The sequence below is a fragment of the Sinocyclocheilus rhinocerous genome, unplaced genomic scaffold (assembly GCF_001515625.1).
Source record: "Sinocyclocheilus rhinocerous isolate Xijiao unplaced genomic scaffold, SAMN03320098_v1.1 scaffold2091, whole genome shotgun sequence".
Lineage (NCBI taxonomy): Eukaryota > Metazoa > Chordata > Actinopteri > Cypriniformes > Cyprinidae > Sinocyclocheilus > Sinocyclocheilus rhinocerous.
In genome coordinates, this window is record NW_015632714.1 from 85,042 (window position 1) to 105,865 (window position 20,824).

Consider the following 20,824-nt stretch of genomic DNA (forward strand, 5'->3'; position numbering starts at 1 on the left):
TTTTTTCTTTTGCCTTGTGAACTGGCCGAGCCTTAATGATTCTGTTTCTTTACATGTATTTGCTTACTGACCGTTGCATGCAATCGTGAAATACAGCATTTTTTAAAATTGGCTCGGGTTCGAGCTCTAAATTTAACTGTGCCGATCGGGTCGGGTCGGGTCGGGTCAGACGATCTCGGGTACGGGCCAGGTTCGGGCTTCACTTTAAAGCCCGTGCAGACCTCTAGTGGGTCTTACGGGTTTGGAACAACACGATGGTGAGTAATTAATGACAGAATTTTCATTTTTGGGTGAACTAACCCTTTAACTTTGCAGTTATTGAACTGAACTGAATCAACATAGAACTGACCTGAGCTGAATAATGACATTATTGCCTTCTGTCAAGCTGCTTTACTGTCGAATTGTATTCGCTTCATAACTATTGAATTTTGCAAAATTTCCTCTGTTACTGACCTAAATTGAATCAAAACTGAACTAAATTGAGCTAAATAATGACACTATTGTCATTTTCGAGCTGCTATACAGCTGAAATGGTATTTGTTTCATAATTGATGGATTTTAGTGCATTATTGCTGTTATTTTCTTGTGTATTAATGTGAAGCTGCTTTGAAAAAATCTGTATTGTATAAATTGCTATATAAATAACTGTGACCCTGGAGCACAAAACCAGTTTTAAGTCGCTGGGGGATATTTGTAGCAATAGCCAAAAATACATTGTATGGGTCAAAATTATCGATTTTTCTTTTATGCCAAAAATCATTAGGATATTAAGTAAAGATCATGTTCCACGAAGATATTTTGTAAATTTCCTACCGTAAATATATCAAAACTTAATTTTTGATTAGTAATATGCATTGCTAAGAACTTCATTTGGACAACTTTAAAGGCGATTTTCTCAGTATTTAGATTTTGCACCCTCAGATTCCAGATATTCAAATATTGTCCTATCCTAACAAGCCATACATCAATGGAAAGCTTATTTATTCAGCTTTCAGATGGTGTATAAATCTCAATGTCAAAAATGTTTACCTTATGACAAATGTGACTTAAATATTGTACTTGTATCTGTTGCATGTAAAATCACTGCTGATATAAATTAATTTTAATTTATAGAATATTGACCATAAAATTAGATTTTGTGTGTGTTTGCAGGTTCTCTGAACTCTCCGCCTGGGTTACATCGAAGGAAAATCAACTCAGACTTCTGCGAAACAGAGCTGGAGACCCCAGCAAGTTTGGACAGGTCAAATCCACTATAGAGGTGAGAAACAAAGATGAAGTGGGAAGAAACTGAATGTGACAGCTGTGTGAAATCTTGATTGATCGCCCCTTCATGATTTGCAGAGTCTGAGAAACGATGCTGAACTGCAGGAGGGGAACGTGAGCTGGCTGAAGACGCGTTTGGCTGCTTTGATAGAGGTTTGCACAGAGAGTGACGCTCAGAGACAGGGAGCTGCTCTCAGCAAACTCTCCAGTGACTTTAAGGGTCTCCTCACATCCCTTTCTGAGGTAAGACATACTCATTTTAAGAACAAATTCAAATAAATCATCTGCCATATGGGAAAATGTCAAAGTAAATCAGCTGCCAGCGGATATCTATTTTATAGAACCTGGAGGTGAAGATTTTGAAAGCAAATTTCAAAATATAATTTTTCTATATTATTATATATTAAGTATACATGAAATATATATAATATAGATATAAACTGTATATAATATATTTTATATAATATATTATATGTGACCCTGGACCACAAAAGCAGTCATAAGGGTCAATTTTTCGAAATTGAGATTTATACATCATCTGAAAGCTGAATAAATAAGCTTTCCATTGATGTATGGTTTGTTATGATAGGACAATATTTGGTCGAGATACAACTATTTGAAAATCTGGAATCAAAGGGTGCAAAAAAATCCAAATATTGAGAAAATCGCCTTTAAAGTTGTCCAAATGAAGTTCTTAAATGCATATTACTAATCAAAAATTCAGTTTTAATATATTTACAGTAGGAAATTTACAAACGTTTAACCCATCCTAAGTGCACACACACAGCAGTGAACACACACACAGAGCAGTGGGCAGCCATTTATGCTGCAGCGCCCGGGGAGCAGTTGGGGGTTCGGTGCCTTGCTCAAGGGCACCTCAGTCGTGGGTATTGAACAAATCCTGCCGGACCTAAGACTCGAACTCGCAACCTTTGGGTTACGAGTACGACTCTCTAACCATTAGGCCACGACTTCCCCCTCTGTATTGTTCGTATTGTAGCGGATTAGGCACTATTTCAAAAGAAAGATATAAACAGAAAATCAACACATATGTTGGATGTGATCCTTATATTATGAAGAGGAGCGAATTTTCTGCTGAACTGAAATATTTGCCTGCCATTGAGGCAGTAGTTATACAGTAAGTAACAACCTTGTCCTCCAGACATCCTTCTACTCCAAAAAACAGATGAAGGCGTACAAAAGTATGGATGCATACCATTTTTTATTAGTGGTTGAGTCAATGACCTCGGTACCAAGGTGCTCCCCAATGACAATCGTTTGGTTTTTGCCCGCGTGAGTATTTCTTTTTTGTCCTATCGATTAACCTAGCAACAAACATTCAATGCTGCTGCACCTCTTGATGTTAGCGTTACGGTTGTTTACTTTACTTTATTAGGTTAACCACTCTCAAAGGTCTGCCAAAATGCCACTAAAGGCATGGATTATCGCAAAACAAGACGGAGAAGTCATTGCAGCTCATTGCAACTGCATTGCCGGGTAAGTTATTTACATTTGCCTGTATTTTGTATAACTGTTAAGTGTAGTGTGGTGTTGCTTGTAGTATCTGTTTTTTTAAATATAATAATACATAAACATATAATAAAGATATATCTTAATATATTACCAATGTCTTAATATATTATTATATCTTAATGTATTAGCCATTTGTGGTTAATAAATAAATTCTATTCATTCTTTTTTCAGATTGTCAGAATCCTGTTCTCATGTTGGGGCAGTTTTTTTTTTTTCCATTGAAGCTGGTGTTAAAATGTGAGATACAGCCTCAAGCACAACTGAAAAGTGCAAGTGGCTGATGCCATCACATGTACAAAAGGTGTGTAAATGTACTGTACATATTACTATTTTGTACCCTACTCTACGACGGCAAATGACAGCAACTGTCAGTTTGTAAAACACACTTCTGCAGGGAAACACAGGGAAAGTAAGATCAAACACTGCAACTACAATTCATATGGTTTTGTCTTAGACTAAAAACTAACAGCACACATTGTAGTTGCAGTGTTATATCTTAAATGTTCCATGTTATGGACCTCATAACCAGTCATAAGGGTCATTTTTTCAAATTGAGATTTATACATCATCTGAATAAATAAGCTTTCCATTGATGTATGATTTGCTATGACAGGACAATATTTGGTCGAGATACTATTTGAAAATCTGGAATCTGAGGGGGCAAAAAAATCAAAATATTGAGAAAATCATCTTTAAAGTTGTCCAAATGAAGTTCAATGCATATTACTAATCAAAAATTAAGTTATGATATATTTATTTACGGTAGGAAATTTACAAAATATCTTCATGGAACATGATCTTTACTTAATATTATTTTTGGCATAAAAGAAAAATCGATAATTTTGACCCATACAATGTATTTTTGGCTATTGCTACAAATATACCCCAGCGACTTAAGACTGGTTTTGTGCTCCAGGGTCACATATTATATATTTTCTGTATATTTTGAAGCTGGAGGTGATATGTGATATATAGAAAATATCAATGTAAATCAGCTGTTAGCTGCTATGTATAAAGTAAATTAGTCAATTTTTTGAAGTATTTTCTTTTTATTAAACAACTTTTTGTTGAGATTATGTAGTTTTGCCCACATTTGCCCTATCGCCCACTCATAATGGTTTCAAACTTTTACATGACCATTTTCCACCCTTTTAGAATTAAACTGACTGTTTTTGCTACTGTGTCTCGACTTGAAAGTCTTTCCTGTGTTACGATGCTTTTAAATATTAATAACAGATCGTATGTGTGTGTTGTGATAGTCAGAGAAGGTCGTGCTGGCGGTGAGCGACTGTGTGCAGTTCAGAGAGGAGGTGAAAACTACACTGGAGGAGTTGACACAGGGTCAGCAGGAGCTGCAGTCTGAGACCAGCAAGATTCTGAACTCTGAGTCTGTCAGAGAAGCCCAACAACTGCTGCTGCTTCATCAGGTGCCACCCTCACTGCAACCATGTTATGTCATAGCTGATAGCTGAAAATCATATTTATATCTAACATTCATGTGCTTTCCTAATGTGCAGCAACAACTCAAGCGTCTCCGGCTCAAGCGGAAGGAAATGCAAGAGCAGATAAACCGTGGGAAGCAGCTGCAGGTAGAGGAGGGTCTGGAGGAGAGCTTACAGGAAGACCTGCAGAAACTAGAGGCTACCTTGAGTGAAATGGATCAAAGCACAGAGTCACAGGAAAAGAACCTGGAGGTGAGAATGGTTAAGTCAAGTCAAATTAAATAAAAAAATAGAATTATGTATTTTAGATGTTATGTATATGTTACAGAACCTGGAGGTGAGAATGAAATTTAATTTAATTCAATATATTACATTTATATATTGTGTTTTTCACGTCGTTTTTTTTATATATTTGTGTTTTTTATTAAGCAGATAATTTCAGTTTCTGACTTTGAAACAATGTCCATCTCTGTTGTCAGGTGACTTTAGCTGCTTGGCAGGAGTTTGAGGGTCAGCAGGCAGCAGTGAGGGAGTTTGTGGGTAAAGTGCGATCGGTCACAGAGAGAGAGATGAACCTGAATAAGTGATTGGTTTGGTTTTCAGGATATGTTCCAGTCCCTGGAAAAGCTGAAGGCCACCCTGCTGTCCCTGTCCGCTGGCGCCCGCAGGCTCAGCGAGAGAGAGAAGGCCGAGAGAGCCGTGGCGGCCCTGCAGCAAAGTTACGAGCAGTGTTTAAAACAGGCCAAGGAAAAACAGAACCAAATGGAGAGCCTTCTGTCACACTGGCAAAAGTATGTTTACTCTCTCTGTTGGTATCTAATATCAAATTATGAAGAAGAAATATTATTTTGTAAGAGATATTTATTTAAATCTCTTGATTATTTTGTCTATTTCAGGTATGAAAAGGATTGGTCTGCCCTGCAGTCATGCCTGGAGAGATGTGAATCCATATCCAGCCCTGACTCTCAGTTCCTCCCGGTTGACAAACTAAAGCTGGACGGAGAGCTGCTGGAACTGAAAGTAATAAATGAAATAAAGCATGAAACAACATTCACAATGTATTTTACTTCTATAATGTGACACATTTCTGTGTGAAACAGAATATTTAGCTGGAAATAATGAATGACAGGCTTGGTTTTATCCATTGGGATTTAAGTGAATTGTGAAAAGTCGACCTATAATAATGGTTAATGCTATTTTTCATCTCTTCATTTTAAAAGCAAAGCTATTTCAAAACTATTTGTGATGAAAAGTTAATGAGTTTTTTTTTTCTTTAGAAAATGGCAGGGACATTTAATATTAGAAGTGAAATATTTCAATTTCATATTGTTTCTTAAACTTCTTTTAAAGCACCTACAGAGTGAACTTCAGTCTCTGGAGTCAGTTTACAACAGGCTGGTGGCCCAAACACCAACTCTTTACACCACTGCATCAGATGAACGTGTGAAAACACTCAAAGAAGACCATGAACAGCTTGAGAAAAGATGGAAGTGTCAGACCACAGCTATACCTCAAAGGTCAGTCATATTAAGCATAAGCTGCATTTGTTTAAAGAGGCCATCTTTAGGTTTCTTGCATCAAAAATAGTTGTAATTAAGCTTTGGATGACTATTTTCCAACCTTTCTCTGACAGCTTTTTTTTGCTATTGTACTTTTGATACTCTTATAAATAAATGGCCTCTGTTATGATTATCCAACCTCCATGTGCTGGCATAAATCAGGCTGTTGTTCATGAGGGTGGATCAGTATGTTAATGCGCTTATGTATGTTTGTGGCTTAAATTTCATAAATGGACTGGGTGGAGTGAGTGATAAACTTTGCATTAAAAAAACTGAGTATGTCTAACATAGTACTGTTCATCAAACTCTTCATCACAGAATCCAAGTGCTTCAGGAGCACCTTTCTCAGGTGGAGCAGTTTGATCAAGCCCTGCAGAAGTTCTTCAAATGGGGAGAGTCTTTCCTCTCATCTTTACATTCGTTTTCTCACGTTGATATCACTGATCTTCAACCTTCCACCAGTGATATCACGGTACGTTCCATTATGAGAGCCTCCATTCAGTATGTGGTATGTAATTGGTATGTTGAAACTAAAAAGTGATAATTAGAGAAATGTTTATGTTGCAATTTTTGAGAGAAAATAATCATTCATGCATAGTAGCTGCTGAAAATTCAGCTTTGCCATCACAGGAATAAATTACATTTTAAAATATATTCAAATAGAAAACAAAACAATTATTTTAATTTATTATATTTTTTCACAGTATCACTGCTTTTACTGTAGTTTTGATAAAATAATTGCAGCCTTGATGAGAATAATAGATTTTAGGGATGCACGATATTATCGGGCCGATATCGGAATTGGCCGATAATGGCAAAATGTAAATATCGGCCCGATATGAAAAATTATGCCGATATGTTTTGCCAATAAGAGGAATACATTAACTCGCATCTGCTCAGGGTGTGCTAGAGATTAGATCACGTCAGCATGTGGCTCATTCTTGACGCAAAGTTTTGACTGAAAGATGATTAGATTCACTGATTTAGATCGCTGCATTTAACTGAGAATGCACGTACAGAATGACGCGTTCGGTGTATGATAGAGTAAACGGTAATATAGCACGTGCAATGGCAGCAGCGACAGCCTGCCCCGGGTCCTAAAGCCCGTTCAGTAAGGAGTTTTAATTTCTTTCTTTTAATTTCTTTAATTTCCCGTAGGGGGCGCTGTTGGCCTACTTCTAATAAAATGTAGAAACTATAATAAAAGTAAAAAACATAAATAACATTTAGACTGTAGCTATGTTTCCATCACCCTGTTTTTATGCGCCTTTTGAAGTATCGCATCAGAAACGAGTGATGGAAACGCCAAATTTGGAAAAATCCCTTAAATCGCAAAAAAGTTTTTATGCTTGCTTGAGGTGGTTTTTGTGCGAAAAAGGGTTAATGCGAATAAAAGGAGATGGAAACGCATTTGCCGAGTAAATTCCTCCATGCGAATCAGAAAAGTCATGTGACTTTGCGCTATGGGATGGCAAAACCTAACCAGTGGACCAATCTCGTTCCTCAGCATCTGAAATGTTATGGTCATTTTGAAATGTCCGAGCAAAGTCTGTCATCAACGTATTTCTGTATAATTGCCTCCCAGAACTGTTACACGACTGCGTTCCCAAACAGCAGCATCCACCTCCGAAAGCAATGACCGCATTTATTTTGTTTCGTCTGCTTGCTCTGAGGCACAAGTAATTTATTATATAGGCCTATGAAAATTAGGTTTCTCCTACTTTTCATAGTGATATATAGCCTAGCGCCAGTTCTACCAGGAAGTGACGATTTTGTTATGTTTGACTCGTTGGATGGAAACGGTGCTTATTCACAAATGTTTTATGCGATATTTCAATTTTGCGCATAAGTTAAATTCGCAACTTTGGATGGAAACCCGGCTTGTGTTTTTGATTAAATAAAGCAGTAATTGATGTCATAAAATCATGAGTATGTTTTGAATTAAAGGTCAGAAGCTATAGCTTACATGAATAAAAAAAATCACAAACATGACACTTGTAAATTAAATTATTTTATATATGCTGATTTATTCATTGTGTAATATATTTTTAAACAAATTATGAGCTCTAAAAGATTTTTGCTTTAGACCATCTACAAATGTTAAATCTTAAAATAAAATGTTAAGGTTACTACTGCATCTTTCTGGGAAAAAAAATGCAGCGATTGATATATAGTTTATTTATAGTTAAAAGAACTTCATTATTGTTTATTTAATTCTAACAAATAAATTCTTGTTAAAAACTAACCAAAATTAAAAGTAATTTGTTTCACTTTGATTTCCACACAGGAGAGACTTGGTGTTGTTTCCAAACAAAAGGAAATATATCGGTATCGGCTATTGGCCAAAATGAGTTGAAAAATATCGGATATCGGCAAAAATCCAATATCGTGCATCCCTAATAGATATCTTTCAAAAACACAAAAAACTTACAAACCCCAAACTTTTAAAAGGTAGTTTTATGTAAATATTGAGAATGTCAATCCAAATTAAATGTTTTAATACAGTTGTCTGGATGTTTTGAAAATTATTGCATTTATGAATATTTGATGAGAAATTCAAAAATGTAGGTTATTGTGCCAGAGAAAGGACATCTACCAATTTGAGGAACTTGTTTTATTCTGTTGATATTTTAAAAAGGTTTTTAACCAAGGTAATCCAAATTTAGTCTTCAGGTTTTTACAAAAAATTTTACTTAAACATCATATTTAGTTTTACTTTTGAATAGCTGAACCTGGCAAAGTATCATATTGTTTAATGTGTTAAATTGAGAACCATAGTAAATATAAAATGAGAAGAACAGAGTATATTACCTATCTGCAAGAAGAGAAATTGGCCATTTTACAAGGCAGTATTGTTTTATAATCTTTCTCACCAGGAGAGGAGAGATGATCTGCTGAAGCAAAGTGTTTTAAGACAGAGTCTTCAGCAGCAAACTAAGACCTTGTGTGATGTTTGTGAGCCAGCTGAGGTTCAACAGCTTCAGGGAAAGTGGGAGAGCTCCTTGCAGCCATACATGGAGGCACATCAGCTGGTTGAACTACGAGGCGAGAGTCTGGAGAAGCTAGAGGCCTTCTTACACACCCATAGTGTGGCGGCCGGCGTCCTTCAGGGCCTCAGACAGACCGTGGAGAGCGCTGGGAGTTGGGATAAAAGCCGGGTGGACGAGCTGCAGAAAGACCTCGAAGCTATCGTTCCTGATATTAGTCGCCTTGAAACGCTCGCTGTGAATCTGGACGGCAGCCTCTGTAAGGCTCATCTCCACCTGATGAATGGAAAGGACACTCGATCCTCGTGCCGCTCATTGGCCGACTTCTTGAGCGTGGAGCTGGATGCTGTGAGGAACCTACTGGGCTCCAAACAAAGCGAAGCTGAGGCTCTCGGTGCTCTTTGGAGCTCGTTCAGACAGCGTAAAGAGCAGCTGCTCAAAACGGTAGAGGATATTGAGGAGAAGGCAGATAAACAGGGCCTGAAAGAGCCCAATGTGCTTACTCTACAGCAGAGGTATGGATTACTCTTTTCAACAGGGCTGTTTCTATTTCATATCTGTTGGGCTGCTTATTGAATTTGTGATGTTTTTAGGCTTCGGTTCTTCAATCAGCTGGAAGATGAGCTGCAGTCACACCAGCACGAGGAGCAGTGGCTCAGGGACAAAGGTCAACAGCTGGCTCAGAGAGACGCTGAGCTGGGTGGTGAAGTACTAAGGGAAATTAACCTCCTTCAGACCACCTGGGAAGACACCAAGAAACTCATTACTGAAAGGTGAGCCGCCAGTAACAGGCTCTTATACTGTGTTTGTTCCACTTTGTAGTGAGATGATTAAAAATATAAATAACTTTAAGTGTAAGAAAATGTTCACAGTATTCATATTAATGGTTGATCAATATGTCAATGGAGAATTATTAACTAAGATTATAACTTTTACATTTGGTCCCCCCTATTTTGGATATTAGATTTCATCTTTGTTGGTAGCAGACAATTGTCCTTTTTAGCCATATTTTTCTTCTAGCCATTTATTTATTTATTTTAATTTAATTTAATTTAATTATTTAAAATTGCCATTTTAGCCATGTTATGTTTTTTTTTTTTAATTTAATATAATTTAATTAATTTAAATCTTTTTTCTTATATTCAAATCTTTAGTGGTTACATGGTGACATTGTGGGACATGAGTGGTCCCTTTTTAATTTTTCTAAACTAAATTAAATTAAATTAAATTAAATTAAATTAAACATTTATTTAGTTTTTAGACTTATTTATTCAGTAATGCAGTAACAATATTATGGACCTTTATGGAGAACAAACAATTGCATGTAATGTTTAATTAAAAGCATAAGTCTTTAGTGGCTACATGTTGACTTTGTGGCTCTTCAGTGGTCTGATTTGATCAATCATGGTTTGCAACTTGGTCTAAAAGTTTGAGCATCACTTCCTGAGGGTATCAAAGTTAATTTTCCATATTTAAGTTATGCAGAAGTGCAGATTTTTTGTGTCTAACTGACATTGCTGCGTGTTTTTGTCCCAGGCAAGAGCAGAGCAGCGCTTTGGTAGAGCTCATGAAGGACTACCAGAGCTTAAAGTCTTCAATAAACACAATATTGGAGAGTGCTGATGCTATAGCCGACATTAAAGCTGTCCTAAAAGACCAAGAGGACACGCGAAGATCCCTGTTGAAGGTAAAACTTGACAATCTATTTTGAAATACCAGTTAATAGAGTTACTAAGTTCTACTATCCATGATAAACTTGTGGGTCTTAAATGGTCTTCCTTTCTGTAGCATGAAGCTGTTAAAGCAGAGATGGCCAGTAACCAGAATGTACTAGAGCGATTTTCAAGTAAAGGAAAGAAGCTTTTAAGTGAATTAAACAAAATCCCTGATTGCGACACCCAGAAGACAGAAATAGATGCCACAGTGGACCAGTGGCTAGATGTGAGTTTGTCCAAAGGCCAATTATTGAGTCTTCAATAAAAATAAAACCCTCATATAACAAAGCCATTATTCTTCATATCCACACAGGTTTCAGAAAAAATCGAGGACAATCTCGAAAGTCTCAAGAGGAGCTCTGCTCTGTGGGTGGAAATCTACGACATCAGTGGAGAAATCGAAAGCTGGTCCAACAGCTCGGTTATGGATCTGACAGATGGACTCAATAACTTCAATGATAGCCAGAAAACCGCAAACAAACTCTCTGAAGTCAAGGCATGTTCCAAGCTGTGTTATTAAACGCGTTCATAAAACCAGAGCAACAGTTGTGTAATATTTTTATTCATTTTTCTGTCTAGGTGGATGTTGGCCTGAAAGAAAAGAAGATTGATGCTTTACAAGAGAAAGTTTCAGAGCTGAAACAACTCTGCGGTGGCCAAGATGCTCCTGCTAAACTGCAGGTAAGACTGATCTTCATTTGTTCTCCAGCTCATTGGTTTTGATAACTGGTTTCATCACCTGTTCGCCATCTTCCAGGTCATTGAGACGGACCTCAGAAGGAAAATTAGTAGCATTGAAGAGTTATGTGACCAAGCCAAGAGCAACCTCCAAGATTTCTGCTCTCAGAAGAAGCAGCTGGAAGGTTTTCTCAGCCAGATGTCCGAGTGGTTGAAGAACGTTGAGAGATCTTTGGTGGATTCACCATGCGGAACAGCTCCTGAAGAAATCTGCAGAGTGAAGGTACAGAAAGTGTTTTTTTTTTCCATTTTGAAGGAAACATATTTACATTTATGCATTCAGCAGACGTTTTTATCCAAAGCGACTTACAATAGAAGAGCATAAGCTGTTCATCATAGAGCCAGCAATATTTGTTGTTTACAGTGCCATGTTTATTAGAAAGCTGAAAAATGAAAATTTAAATTTTAGCAGTTCGGGTGGATGTTGGCTGCTCATTCCACCAGAGAGGAACAGAGAGGGTGAAGGTTTTGGAAAAGGACTTTTAAAGAAATGAGTGAATTGAGGCATATCACAATTAATCAATCATAACCGAGGACATTTACTGCACATATAGAAGTTTTATAGAAGCTCTAGGGATCAGAGAGAGGGTGAAAAACGGTCAGATAACACTGAATTATGACTGTTTTGATACAAGAAACCTTGACTAACATTATAAATGGACTTTAAAGAAAAAAAAACATGCATACAATTAATAGGAAATCCAAAAGGAGCTTCAGAACCAGCAGACGAGCATTGACTCGGCCCGGGAAAGCCTGAACACGCTTTGCAGAAAATACCCATCCGAGGAACTTGCCGGTCTAGGTTCCTCTATGACCGACCTCATCAAGAAATATGAAACGGTCAATCAGCTCTGTGTTAAGAAGCTTGGCTCCATGCAGCATGGCCTCCAGCAGCACTTCAATGGTGAGAATCACTGTATTCCTGATTAAACAATGATCTTCCCTACTTATTCAAGGACAGACATTGTGGAAAGATTGTTTACTTACTGTCCACTTTGTCTTCTCTTCTCAGATCTTGTGAAGGAGTTTCATACATGGCTCTCTGGACAGAAATACATTGTAAGAGAATGTGCCGATCATTCTGGTGACATGAGCGTGGTGGGACGCAAACTGCAGAAATTGAAGGTATTTCATCTTTTAATGACACCTCATCCAATCTGAAAGGGAAATGCTATGTAAAACACCAAAATCATAATTAAGTGCATTATGGGCATACCTAAAAACAGATACCAAGCATCAGGTAAAATGTCTTAAACCAACACTTAATGTTTGTGACTGGTTAGAAAAAAATGGAAGTTATTTGGAAGTAATGTCAAATATTAGTACGATTTAAAATAACAGTTTTCTATTTGAATATACAGTATTTTAAAATGTAATTTATTCCTGTGATGCAAATCTGAATTTTCAGCATCATTACTCCAGTCACATGATCCTTCAGAAATCACTCTAATATGCTGATTTGCAGCTCAACAAACATTTCTTATTATTATTAATTAATGTTGAAAACAGTTGTGCTGCTTCGTATTTTTGTGGAAACATTGATACATTTATTCAGGGTTGTTTAATGAATAGAAAGCTCAGAAGAACAGCATTATTTGAAATAGAATTTTTGTAACATTTTAAATGTCTTTACTTGTCACTTTAGATCAATTTAATGCATCCTTACAGAATAAAAGTAATAATTTTTTTAACAAAAGATCTTTTGAATGGTAGTGTACTGCATGTCATCTCCTTTGCTGTTTTTTGCCATGTTTTATCTATAGTACAAACAATGTCTGACATGTTATGCATGTGTCACTTTTAACACTTAAACTCATTGTAATGCAGGGAGCTCTGGAGCGGGTGGATGATGGAGACAGCCGTCTAACGCTGGTGTGTACGGAGGGTGAGAAGCTTCTTCTGCACCTCCCGAAAGCCAGCGCTGGCCAAGTCCAGCAGAACCTCTCCTCCATCCAGCAGGACTGGGACAGTTACGTGGAGCAGTGTAAACAGAACCAGCAGAACCTGGAAGAGAGCGCCAGTCTGCTCAGCGGGTGAGAACTTAACAGCGGCGTCACACTGCTGCTTGCTGGGTTAAATATTAGAGCGGCAGATTGTTTGAAACAATTCCTGGGGATAAACGGCTTTGCTGTGGAAGAGAGGACCTACACTCTGCTCTCAAGTTGGCAGGGGGTTATTTGTCACCGAGCGCTGTGAATTGAAATCTGTGCTGTGTCTTTCTAGCTTTGAGAGCCGTCTGCAGAGGTTGACCTGCTGGCTGGAGCGCATGGATGTGAGGATGAGCACCGAGCTGCCTGAGGGGAGACACGGCGATCAGGAGAGAGTGACGCTGGAGCGCGTGGAAGAATTCCAACATGAAGTGCTTAAAGAGAGGTTAGAATATGTTAAACTGATAAATAGCAATCTTTTGTCCTATTTGTGCGCCCTCAGTAGGTAAATAAACGGCCCACTGTTTTTTGCAACAGTATAATATTACATTTTTTAACCTTGTATACTCATTTGGAAAATATATTTTAAAATATCCTAAATAATCCCCTCCCCCACAAAATAAAAAATAAATGAATATTTAATTTATTTCAAAAATATTGATATTTCAAAAAATTATATTTGTTTTATAAATGTTTTGTAATGAATAAATAATTTAATCATGTATGTATGTATTATTTAAATCCATGCATTTTGCATTTAACATATATTTAAATCAATAAGAAAATTCTTATGCAAAATATATGTATTTTATTGTTAAATAAATGATTATTAAATATTTTATTATTTTATTTACTAATACATTTTGTCATTTTGGAAATTCTATTTATAAATAATTAATAAACAATGTTTCATTATTAATGCATGTATATTGCATTATATTTATAAATAATAATTTAAAAAGTGTTATTATTAATGCATGTATTTTACATGACATTTTTAAAATTCCTTATGCAAAGTATGTGTTTTTATTTTATTTATTTTTTTATTTTGGGGTTTTTAATTGTAATAGTGCTTCCAAGGAAGCATGTTAAAATTCCTCATACTACAAATATTATATTAATAATATTACTATTTTATTACTAAGTTTCTTTGTTTGTTTGTTTGTTTATTGATTTATTGCATTATACTTAAACATTATTTTTGGGAAATGTGACCTGGACATGTGACCTGGTATTTGTGAGACTCATACATATATATACAGATCTGCTATTGACAATTTTATAGCATTCACTCACAGTATTTTGTGTAATGTTTTCATATAATATATAAGTAACTGTAATAAATTAAAATACAAATAATTGTCCAATCTCTTATCCTGCAGGGACTCATTTGAGAGTCTGTGCCAGGAAGCTCAGTCTCTGAGTGAGGGGGGTCATGGCAGTGGGGCGGAGCTTCGAGCGTCTGCGCAGCTGCAGCTGCAGCATCAGGCGCTTCTCAAGGCGGCGAGGGAGAGACTGCGCATATGTCAGCTCAGCCTGCAGGAGCAGCAGAACTTTGAGGAGACGCTGCAGAGCACCTGGGGATGGCTCAGTGGTGTACAGGAGCGCCTCAATTCACTCAACAGCACCAGCGGCAATAAAGAGACTCTGGAGAAGAGACTGGGGCTGGTTCAGGTCAGAAAACACAGTCATGCCACCCAAATGAATATTCAGAGATTTTCTTTTTTTATTATGGGATTTTTAATTGTAATAGTACTCGCTAGGTAAATGTTTTTGTTGAAATTCCTCATACTTCAAATATTACTTCTCACACTCTAATAAGGTTGTCAAAAAAAATCGAATTTCGAATATTCGTCGAATTTAAAATGAAAATCCACATTCGAATGCAAAAACGTTGCATTCGAATAAATGAATAATGAATGAATAAACAAACAAAGAAACTTAGTAATAAATATTTTGTAGTATGAGGAATTTTAACATGCTTCTTTGCAAGCACTATTACAATTAAAAACCCCAAAATAAAAAAATAAATAAAATAAAAACACATACTTTGCATAAGGAATTTTAAAAATGTCATGTAAAATACATGCATTAATAATAAAAAAAATAAAAAAAATAATTTATAAATATAATGCATTTTCTAGAGGGACATCTATTACTGTTGCACTCGCATCTCGCACAAAGTTGCCGCATGTTTAGAAAGCCATGTAAAATTAATGCAAGTTTAACTTTGAAAAAAACATATATCGAGACTTTATGGCGGGTTTTTTCCCCATCCCACTGCATCTCATGTTTTTAAATGAGAAATGAACTCTGTGTGATTGGCTTTCCGCCCTTTGTATTAAACTATGCATACATACATGATGATGTTTTGTTTATAGTTGTTTAAGCAACTTAATTAATTATAATTGGTTTATAAACATTATTTTAAACATTATGCACTTTTTTCACAAATAGTAATTTTATCTTATGCTTTGAATAAACGTGCATTAGTAATATTTTGCTCGATGCGCCCTCTTGTGGCCTCAGAAGAGAAGCCAAAAGCTTTTCTTCACCCTAACTGAAATTATGCATTTTAAATTCGAATATAATTCGAAAATATGTTGTTTGAGCACTGTGCTGATCTGCTGAAGTAAAAATCTTAGAAAAATCAAAGAAAAGTACAGAAATAGGGAGCAAAGCGCAGAGCAGTAAGCAAGAACGTCCGAACGGTTAAATTACGGAATATAATTTAAGTACAAAATTTGAATGTAGTTTTTCAGCCTTTTTGACAGCCCTACACTCTAATGCAATTAATTAAACCTAAACGCAAACTCTTCATCAATCATTATTATATATTAATAATATAATATAATATAATATAATACCAAGCCTTTCAAATTTTATTTTTATTTTATTTTATTTTTAATTTTGAGATTACCAGTCTTGTCCATTAAAATGGCATGAATTTGATATGTTGTGTTTTGAGATCTGGTCTTGTCAATTATGGCATAGGCCATATATTTTATTAAACATGAACTTTTTGTCTGTCATCATTATTATATTATATATTAATGATATTACATATTAATATGTTATTGATACAAATATAATAGCCAGGCCATTTTTTTTATTTAATTTTGAGATTACTAGTTTTTTAATTAATAATGTATGCATTTTTTTAATGATTTTTGAGTACAAATTTATTCTGAAATTATATGAGCATTGACATATTGATGATGTTGTTTCAGGACATCTTGCTGATGAAGGGTGAAGGGGAGGTGAAGCTCAACATGACCGTAGGGAAGGGAGAACAGGTGCTGAAGAACTGCAGTAGGGATAAACAGGAAATGATCCGCTCTCAGCTCAAGAGTCTGAAGGATTCCTGGGCCAATATCCTCATGACCGCTATGAGCTGCCACAGGTGAGTTCCTGTCTCCTCTTATGAAGCCTCAGGGTAACTTGGCAGAATACTGTAATAATCGTTTGTGTGTGATGCAGTCGTCTGGAGTGGACCGTGGCTCGATGGGGCAGTTTTCTGGAGAGTAAAGCTCAGCTGCAGCAGTGGATGGAGATGGTGGAGCAGGAGGCAGGGGTGGCTCTGCCGCAGCAGCCCGGGCTGAAAGAGAAAGCTTTGCTGCTGGAGCGCCTGCGGGCCATTCAGGCCGATGTGGAGGTCCATTCGTCAGCACTGACACGTCTGAATGAGAAAGCCACAGAGCTGTATGAGAAGACAGGAGACCAGGCATTCGCAGAGGGACCGAAATCGGAGTTCAACACCCAGTTTACCAACATCACAGCTGTCATTAAGGTAAAAATATGTCATTTTATTTGAAATATAGAAGGCAAACCACTTGCTGTAAGTCACTCTAGTCTAGCCTTATAAACAACATGAAACATATTTAACGTCCATAATTTGAAGTATTTTATTTTGAAATTACTATTCTTGTCAATTATGGCATATGGCATATATTTTATTAAACCTGATCTCAAACTTCTTTGTTGATAATCATTATTATATATTATTATATTACTGATATAAATTTAACACCAGGGTCTTGTTTTATTTTATTTTATACAATACAATAAATACAATGCAATACAATACATAAACCACTTCCTGGTAATTCACTCTAGATAATAGTGCCTACTGAATGCCTTAAAAACAACATGAAACAGATTTAACATCCGTAATGTACCTCTGAGAAGAAAAATGTTTAGTGGAAAATAATGTAGGTTGAGAGTTTATTACATGCACATCAAGATTTTATTGGATTGAGAAAATAAGCAAGATAATTGCTTAAGAAATGAATTGATTTCTTGGTTACATCAGCAAAAAAAAAAAAAAAGTATTTAAGTTTTAATGAAAGACTATAAAAACATTTCTTTTGAATAATAGTAATAATAACAATAATATACATCAACGAATCATTAACAAAAAAACCTGAAACATTTTTTTTTATTAAATAAGGTCAATTTTCTGAGTTTCAACATTTCTGATGTTTTGTGTAATGTCCTATTCTGCAGAATAAGGTGCAACAGATGGAGGAGATCGTCAAAGAGCATGAGCAGTATATGGTGTCGGTGCGTGACCTGAATGACTGGCTCACATCAGCTAAAGAAGAGCTTCAGCGCTGGTCAGACATGTCTGGAGACGCTGCTTCTGTTCAGAGGAAACTCTCTAAAGTCAGGGTATGTTAAACTATACTGTGCTCTGATATCTTGTTGTGCACATAATAGACCAGAAACATTTATTACGGAAGTTAATTTTGATTTCATGTGGACTTTAAAGCTTTGTGATTAAATTTTAGGGGCTGTTAGACTCCAGGAAACAAGGCCATGAGCGCTTGACCCGTGTGCAGAGCTGCGGTGCCGCCACACGCGACCACACGTCCACGGTGGGCTGTGAGGTTCTGGAGAGAGAGGAGGCTGGGCTGCTCTCGGCCTGGGAACAGTGGGAGCGCGGTGCTAAACACATGTGCTCTGGCCTGGAGGGCGTTCTGGCTCAGATGGCCAGCTCGGAGCAGGAGTTCAACAGCCTAGCTGCGCAGCTGGAGCAGGACCTGCAGGACTTCAGCAGCAAGCTGCAGGAGTGGCGCATCAAACTGCAGCAGGTGGAAGAAATGAGCTCCGGTGAAGAGGCTGTGCAGGGATGGCAGACAGCAAAGGTAAAGCCTACAGAGCAAATTATAAGCAATAATAATAAAAAATTTCTGTTCTTTTAAAGTCACTGTACTTAATGTTTTTATGACTCAGGACGCCTTGGAAGCACTGCTAAACATTGAGCCCATGTCGGACAATTTGAAGTGTCAGCTGAATGACTTGTGCCGGTTCTCCAGAGATCTGGGCGCTCAGTCTGAGAGAGTATCTGCCCTCATTAAAGAATACAACAGGTAAAAGAGCTCAAGACCACGCAACTCTTCCAGGTTTTACTGTATGTTCTAGTTTTAGCAGAACATCTAAGTACACAGAGAGACTAGTGTTATTATTGTTAACTAAAATAAATATAATATAAACATTAGATCCAAATGTTTATTAATGAAAAATCTTAAAATGAAAATGAGAAATGTTACCTTTGCACTAACTGAAGTAGTTTAAATACTAAAATTATTGAACCTAAAACTGAAAAAAATAAAAAAATAAAAAAATATATTAATATAAATTATAAAAAAATGTAATACAATGACAAAAAGCACATAGCAAAATTACTAAAACTTAAACCAAAATTAAAATGAAAACTGAAAATATAAAAATAACTGCTAATTCAAAATGAATAATTAAAATAGTTATGGTATAAAAACATACAAAAATAGTACTGAGACAGACTGGCCGAGAACATTTAAAAGCACCAATAACAGTTTTGTTTTTTCACATAACATTTCAGCAAATCTGAAATCAATGAAAATTGACCATAATAATAGTCAACAAAACAACAGAACAGCAGCTCATTCAAATTGAGCGGAAGCCACAAACGGTTCAACACAAACAGCATTGGAAATGAATGGAAAGTTTGTGTAGAATCATATTTGAGTACTACATGGTATCAATGTTCAGATCGCTTCGTTTGCATCAGTAGTTTGTAACATCTTTCTTCCTCCCCGTAGCCTCAGTCTCCAGGCGTCTCGAGAGTGTCAGGGAAAGGAGAAGCTCCTGGAGCAGCGCTTCCGTGCCGCTTTTCGGGACTTCCAGCAGTGGCTGGTCAATGCGAAAATCAATACGGCCAAGTGTTTCGATGTGCCTCAGAACCTGGCTGAAGCATCGTCCAGCCTGCAGAAGATCCAGGTAACATCTTATTGATTTACTGTTGTTGTCCACTCAATTCAGTTATGATTCTGAGGGTAAGTTCTTCTTATTGCAGGAGTTTCTGAGTGACCGTGAGCAAGGCTACGGCAAACTGAACACAGTGGCAGCCAGCGGAGAGCTACTGATGAGCATCGCTGCCAAAGACAGAGTGGAGTCAGTCAGAGCCAAAATCAACACGGCCAGAGAAGACTGGAAAACACTCATGAAGAACCTGCACCAGAGAGAAACCGCCTTACAGGTGTCTGACCATCATTTGATGATAAATCCACACATCTGTTGAATCCGAGACTCTTTTGATTTAGGCCTGTAATGCAATAACAACTACCTGCAATGTTCTAAAAATCTTGTTGCATTTAGTATTCATGTTATTCGATATTTCTTGAAAGGTTAGAACATTACTTGCAATCTCAAGGTGTACTTAAGTAAATCATTTATATCATAGACCTCAGTAGACCAAAAAACATCTGATCTAGCTATAATCAGTCATTCTCTCTTTAAATGTACCGTCATTGATTCTTTTCTTCCAGAATCTCCAGGCTCAGATGCGGGACTTTGAAATGAGCGTGGAGCCGCTCCAGGACTGGCTGAATGAAACCGAGGAGGCCGTTCAGGAGAGCAGCAGTCGGCTGCATGATCTCACAGCCAAGAAGCAGGAGCTGCACAGGTTACAGGTGCAGTACAGCGTGATCAAAACCAGCTGTACTCACAGCCATTAGCAGAAGAGCCATTCACAAGCAGCATTCTAGCTGATCGGAGTAGTTAGGCTGCTCTAATGAACTTTACAGGCTTTTTTGTCAATATTTTGCTCATATGATTTTGTGAATAGATATAGATATGTTTTAAATATTTAAATCTATTTATTTGAGATATATTTTTATTTTATATAAATATAGTTACGTTTATTTTTATTGTATTTATTTATATAGTAGGTTTGTTTTTTATGTATTATACATTATTTTTAATTTTAATATATTAAAGTGCCCCTATTATGGGTAATGAAAGGTTCATATTTTGGTTTTGGGAGTCAGGTTGACATGCATGCAAGGTCAAAAAACACTTTCATTGTCTTATAATATGCATTTTTTTTTACCTTACTTGCTCAACGACTCCCAAACGATTCGCTCAACGATTCATTTTTCCAAACCCCTCCTTTGCGTGACACTAATCTGCGGTGATTGATCTGATTGGTCTCATTTTCATTTCATCTCGCCTGTAATGCCTGATAAAGCAACGTTTGTGAGCGCAGTGCTGCTTTGTGTACAGCGTTACTGGGGAAACTATTTTTACTTCATTTTAAAATGACTCGTTTCAAAGTTTCAGAGTCGACTCTTTTTTTTTGAGAGACAATAACTTTATACACGGTGCACTTTCAGA

At 36.7% G+C, this 20,824-nt stretch overlaps 1 protein-coding gene across 1 annotated transcript in view; it reads left to right on the forward strand.

Annotated features, from left to right (window-relative positions):
* LOC107742758 (nesprin-1-like) overlaps positions 1 to 20,824 on the forward strand; it is a 125,999-nt gene that overhangs the window by 46,034 nt on the left and 59,141 nt on the right. Inside the window, exons 27-55 of the mRNA XM_016555794.1 lie at positions 1,153 to 1,261; positions 1,345 to 1,509; positions 4,059 to 4,226; positions 4,317 to 4,493; positions 4,721 to 4,810; positions 4,845 to 5,032; positions 5,138 to 5,261; positions 5,592 to 5,758; positions 6,119 to 6,272; positions 8,677 to 9,302; positions 9,381 to 9,560; positions 10,324 to 10,474; positions 10,576 to 10,728; positions 10,816 to 10,998; positions 11,082 to 11,183; positions 11,260 to 11,463; positions 11,937 to 12,144; positions 12,253 to 12,365; positions 13,068 to 13,273; positions 13,464 to 13,613; positions 14,551 to 14,842; positions 16,399 to 16,571; positions 16,649 to 16,958; positions 17,675 to 17,839; positions 17,959 to 18,315; positions 18,404 to 18,540; positions 19,252 to 19,429; positions 19,506 to 19,688; positions 19,978 to 20,121. Coding sequence (XP_016411280.1) covers positions 1,153 to 1,261; positions 1,345 to 1,509; positions 4,059 to 4,226; positions 4,317 to 4,493; positions 4,721 to 4,810; positions 4,845 to 5,032; positions 5,138 to 5,261; positions 5,592 to 5,758; positions 6,119 to 6,272; positions 8,677 to 9,302; positions 9,381 to 9,560; positions 10,324 to 10,474; positions 10,576 to 10,728; positions 10,816 to 10,998; positions 11,082 to 11,183; positions 11,260 to 11,463; positions 11,937 to 12,144; positions 12,253 to 12,365; positions 13,068 to 13,273; positions 13,464 to 13,613; positions 14,551 to 14,842; positions 16,399 to 16,571; positions 16,649 to 16,958; positions 17,675 to 17,839; positions 17,959 to 18,315; positions 18,404 to 18,540; positions 19,252 to 19,429; positions 19,506 to 19,688; positions 19,978 to 20,121 — 5,557 coding nt within the window. The remainder of the gene's footprint in view (positions 1 to 1,152; positions 1,262 to 1,344; positions 1,510 to 4,058; positions 4,227 to 4,316; positions 4,494 to 4,720; positions 4,811 to 4,844; positions 5,033 to 5,137; positions 5,262 to 5,591; positions 5,759 to 6,118; positions 6,273 to 8,676; positions 9,303 to 9,380; positions 9,561 to 10,323; positions 10,475 to 10,575; positions 10,729 to 10,815; positions 10,999 to 11,081; positions 11,184 to 11,259; positions 11,464 to 11,936; positions 12,145 to 12,252; positions 12,366 to 13,067; positions 13,274 to 13,463; positions 13,614 to 14,550; positions 14,843 to 16,398; positions 16,572 to 16,648; positions 16,959 to 17,674; positions 17,840 to 17,958; positions 18,316 to 18,403; positions 18,541 to 19,251; positions 19,430 to 19,505; positions 19,689 to 19,977; positions 20,122 to 20,824) is intronic.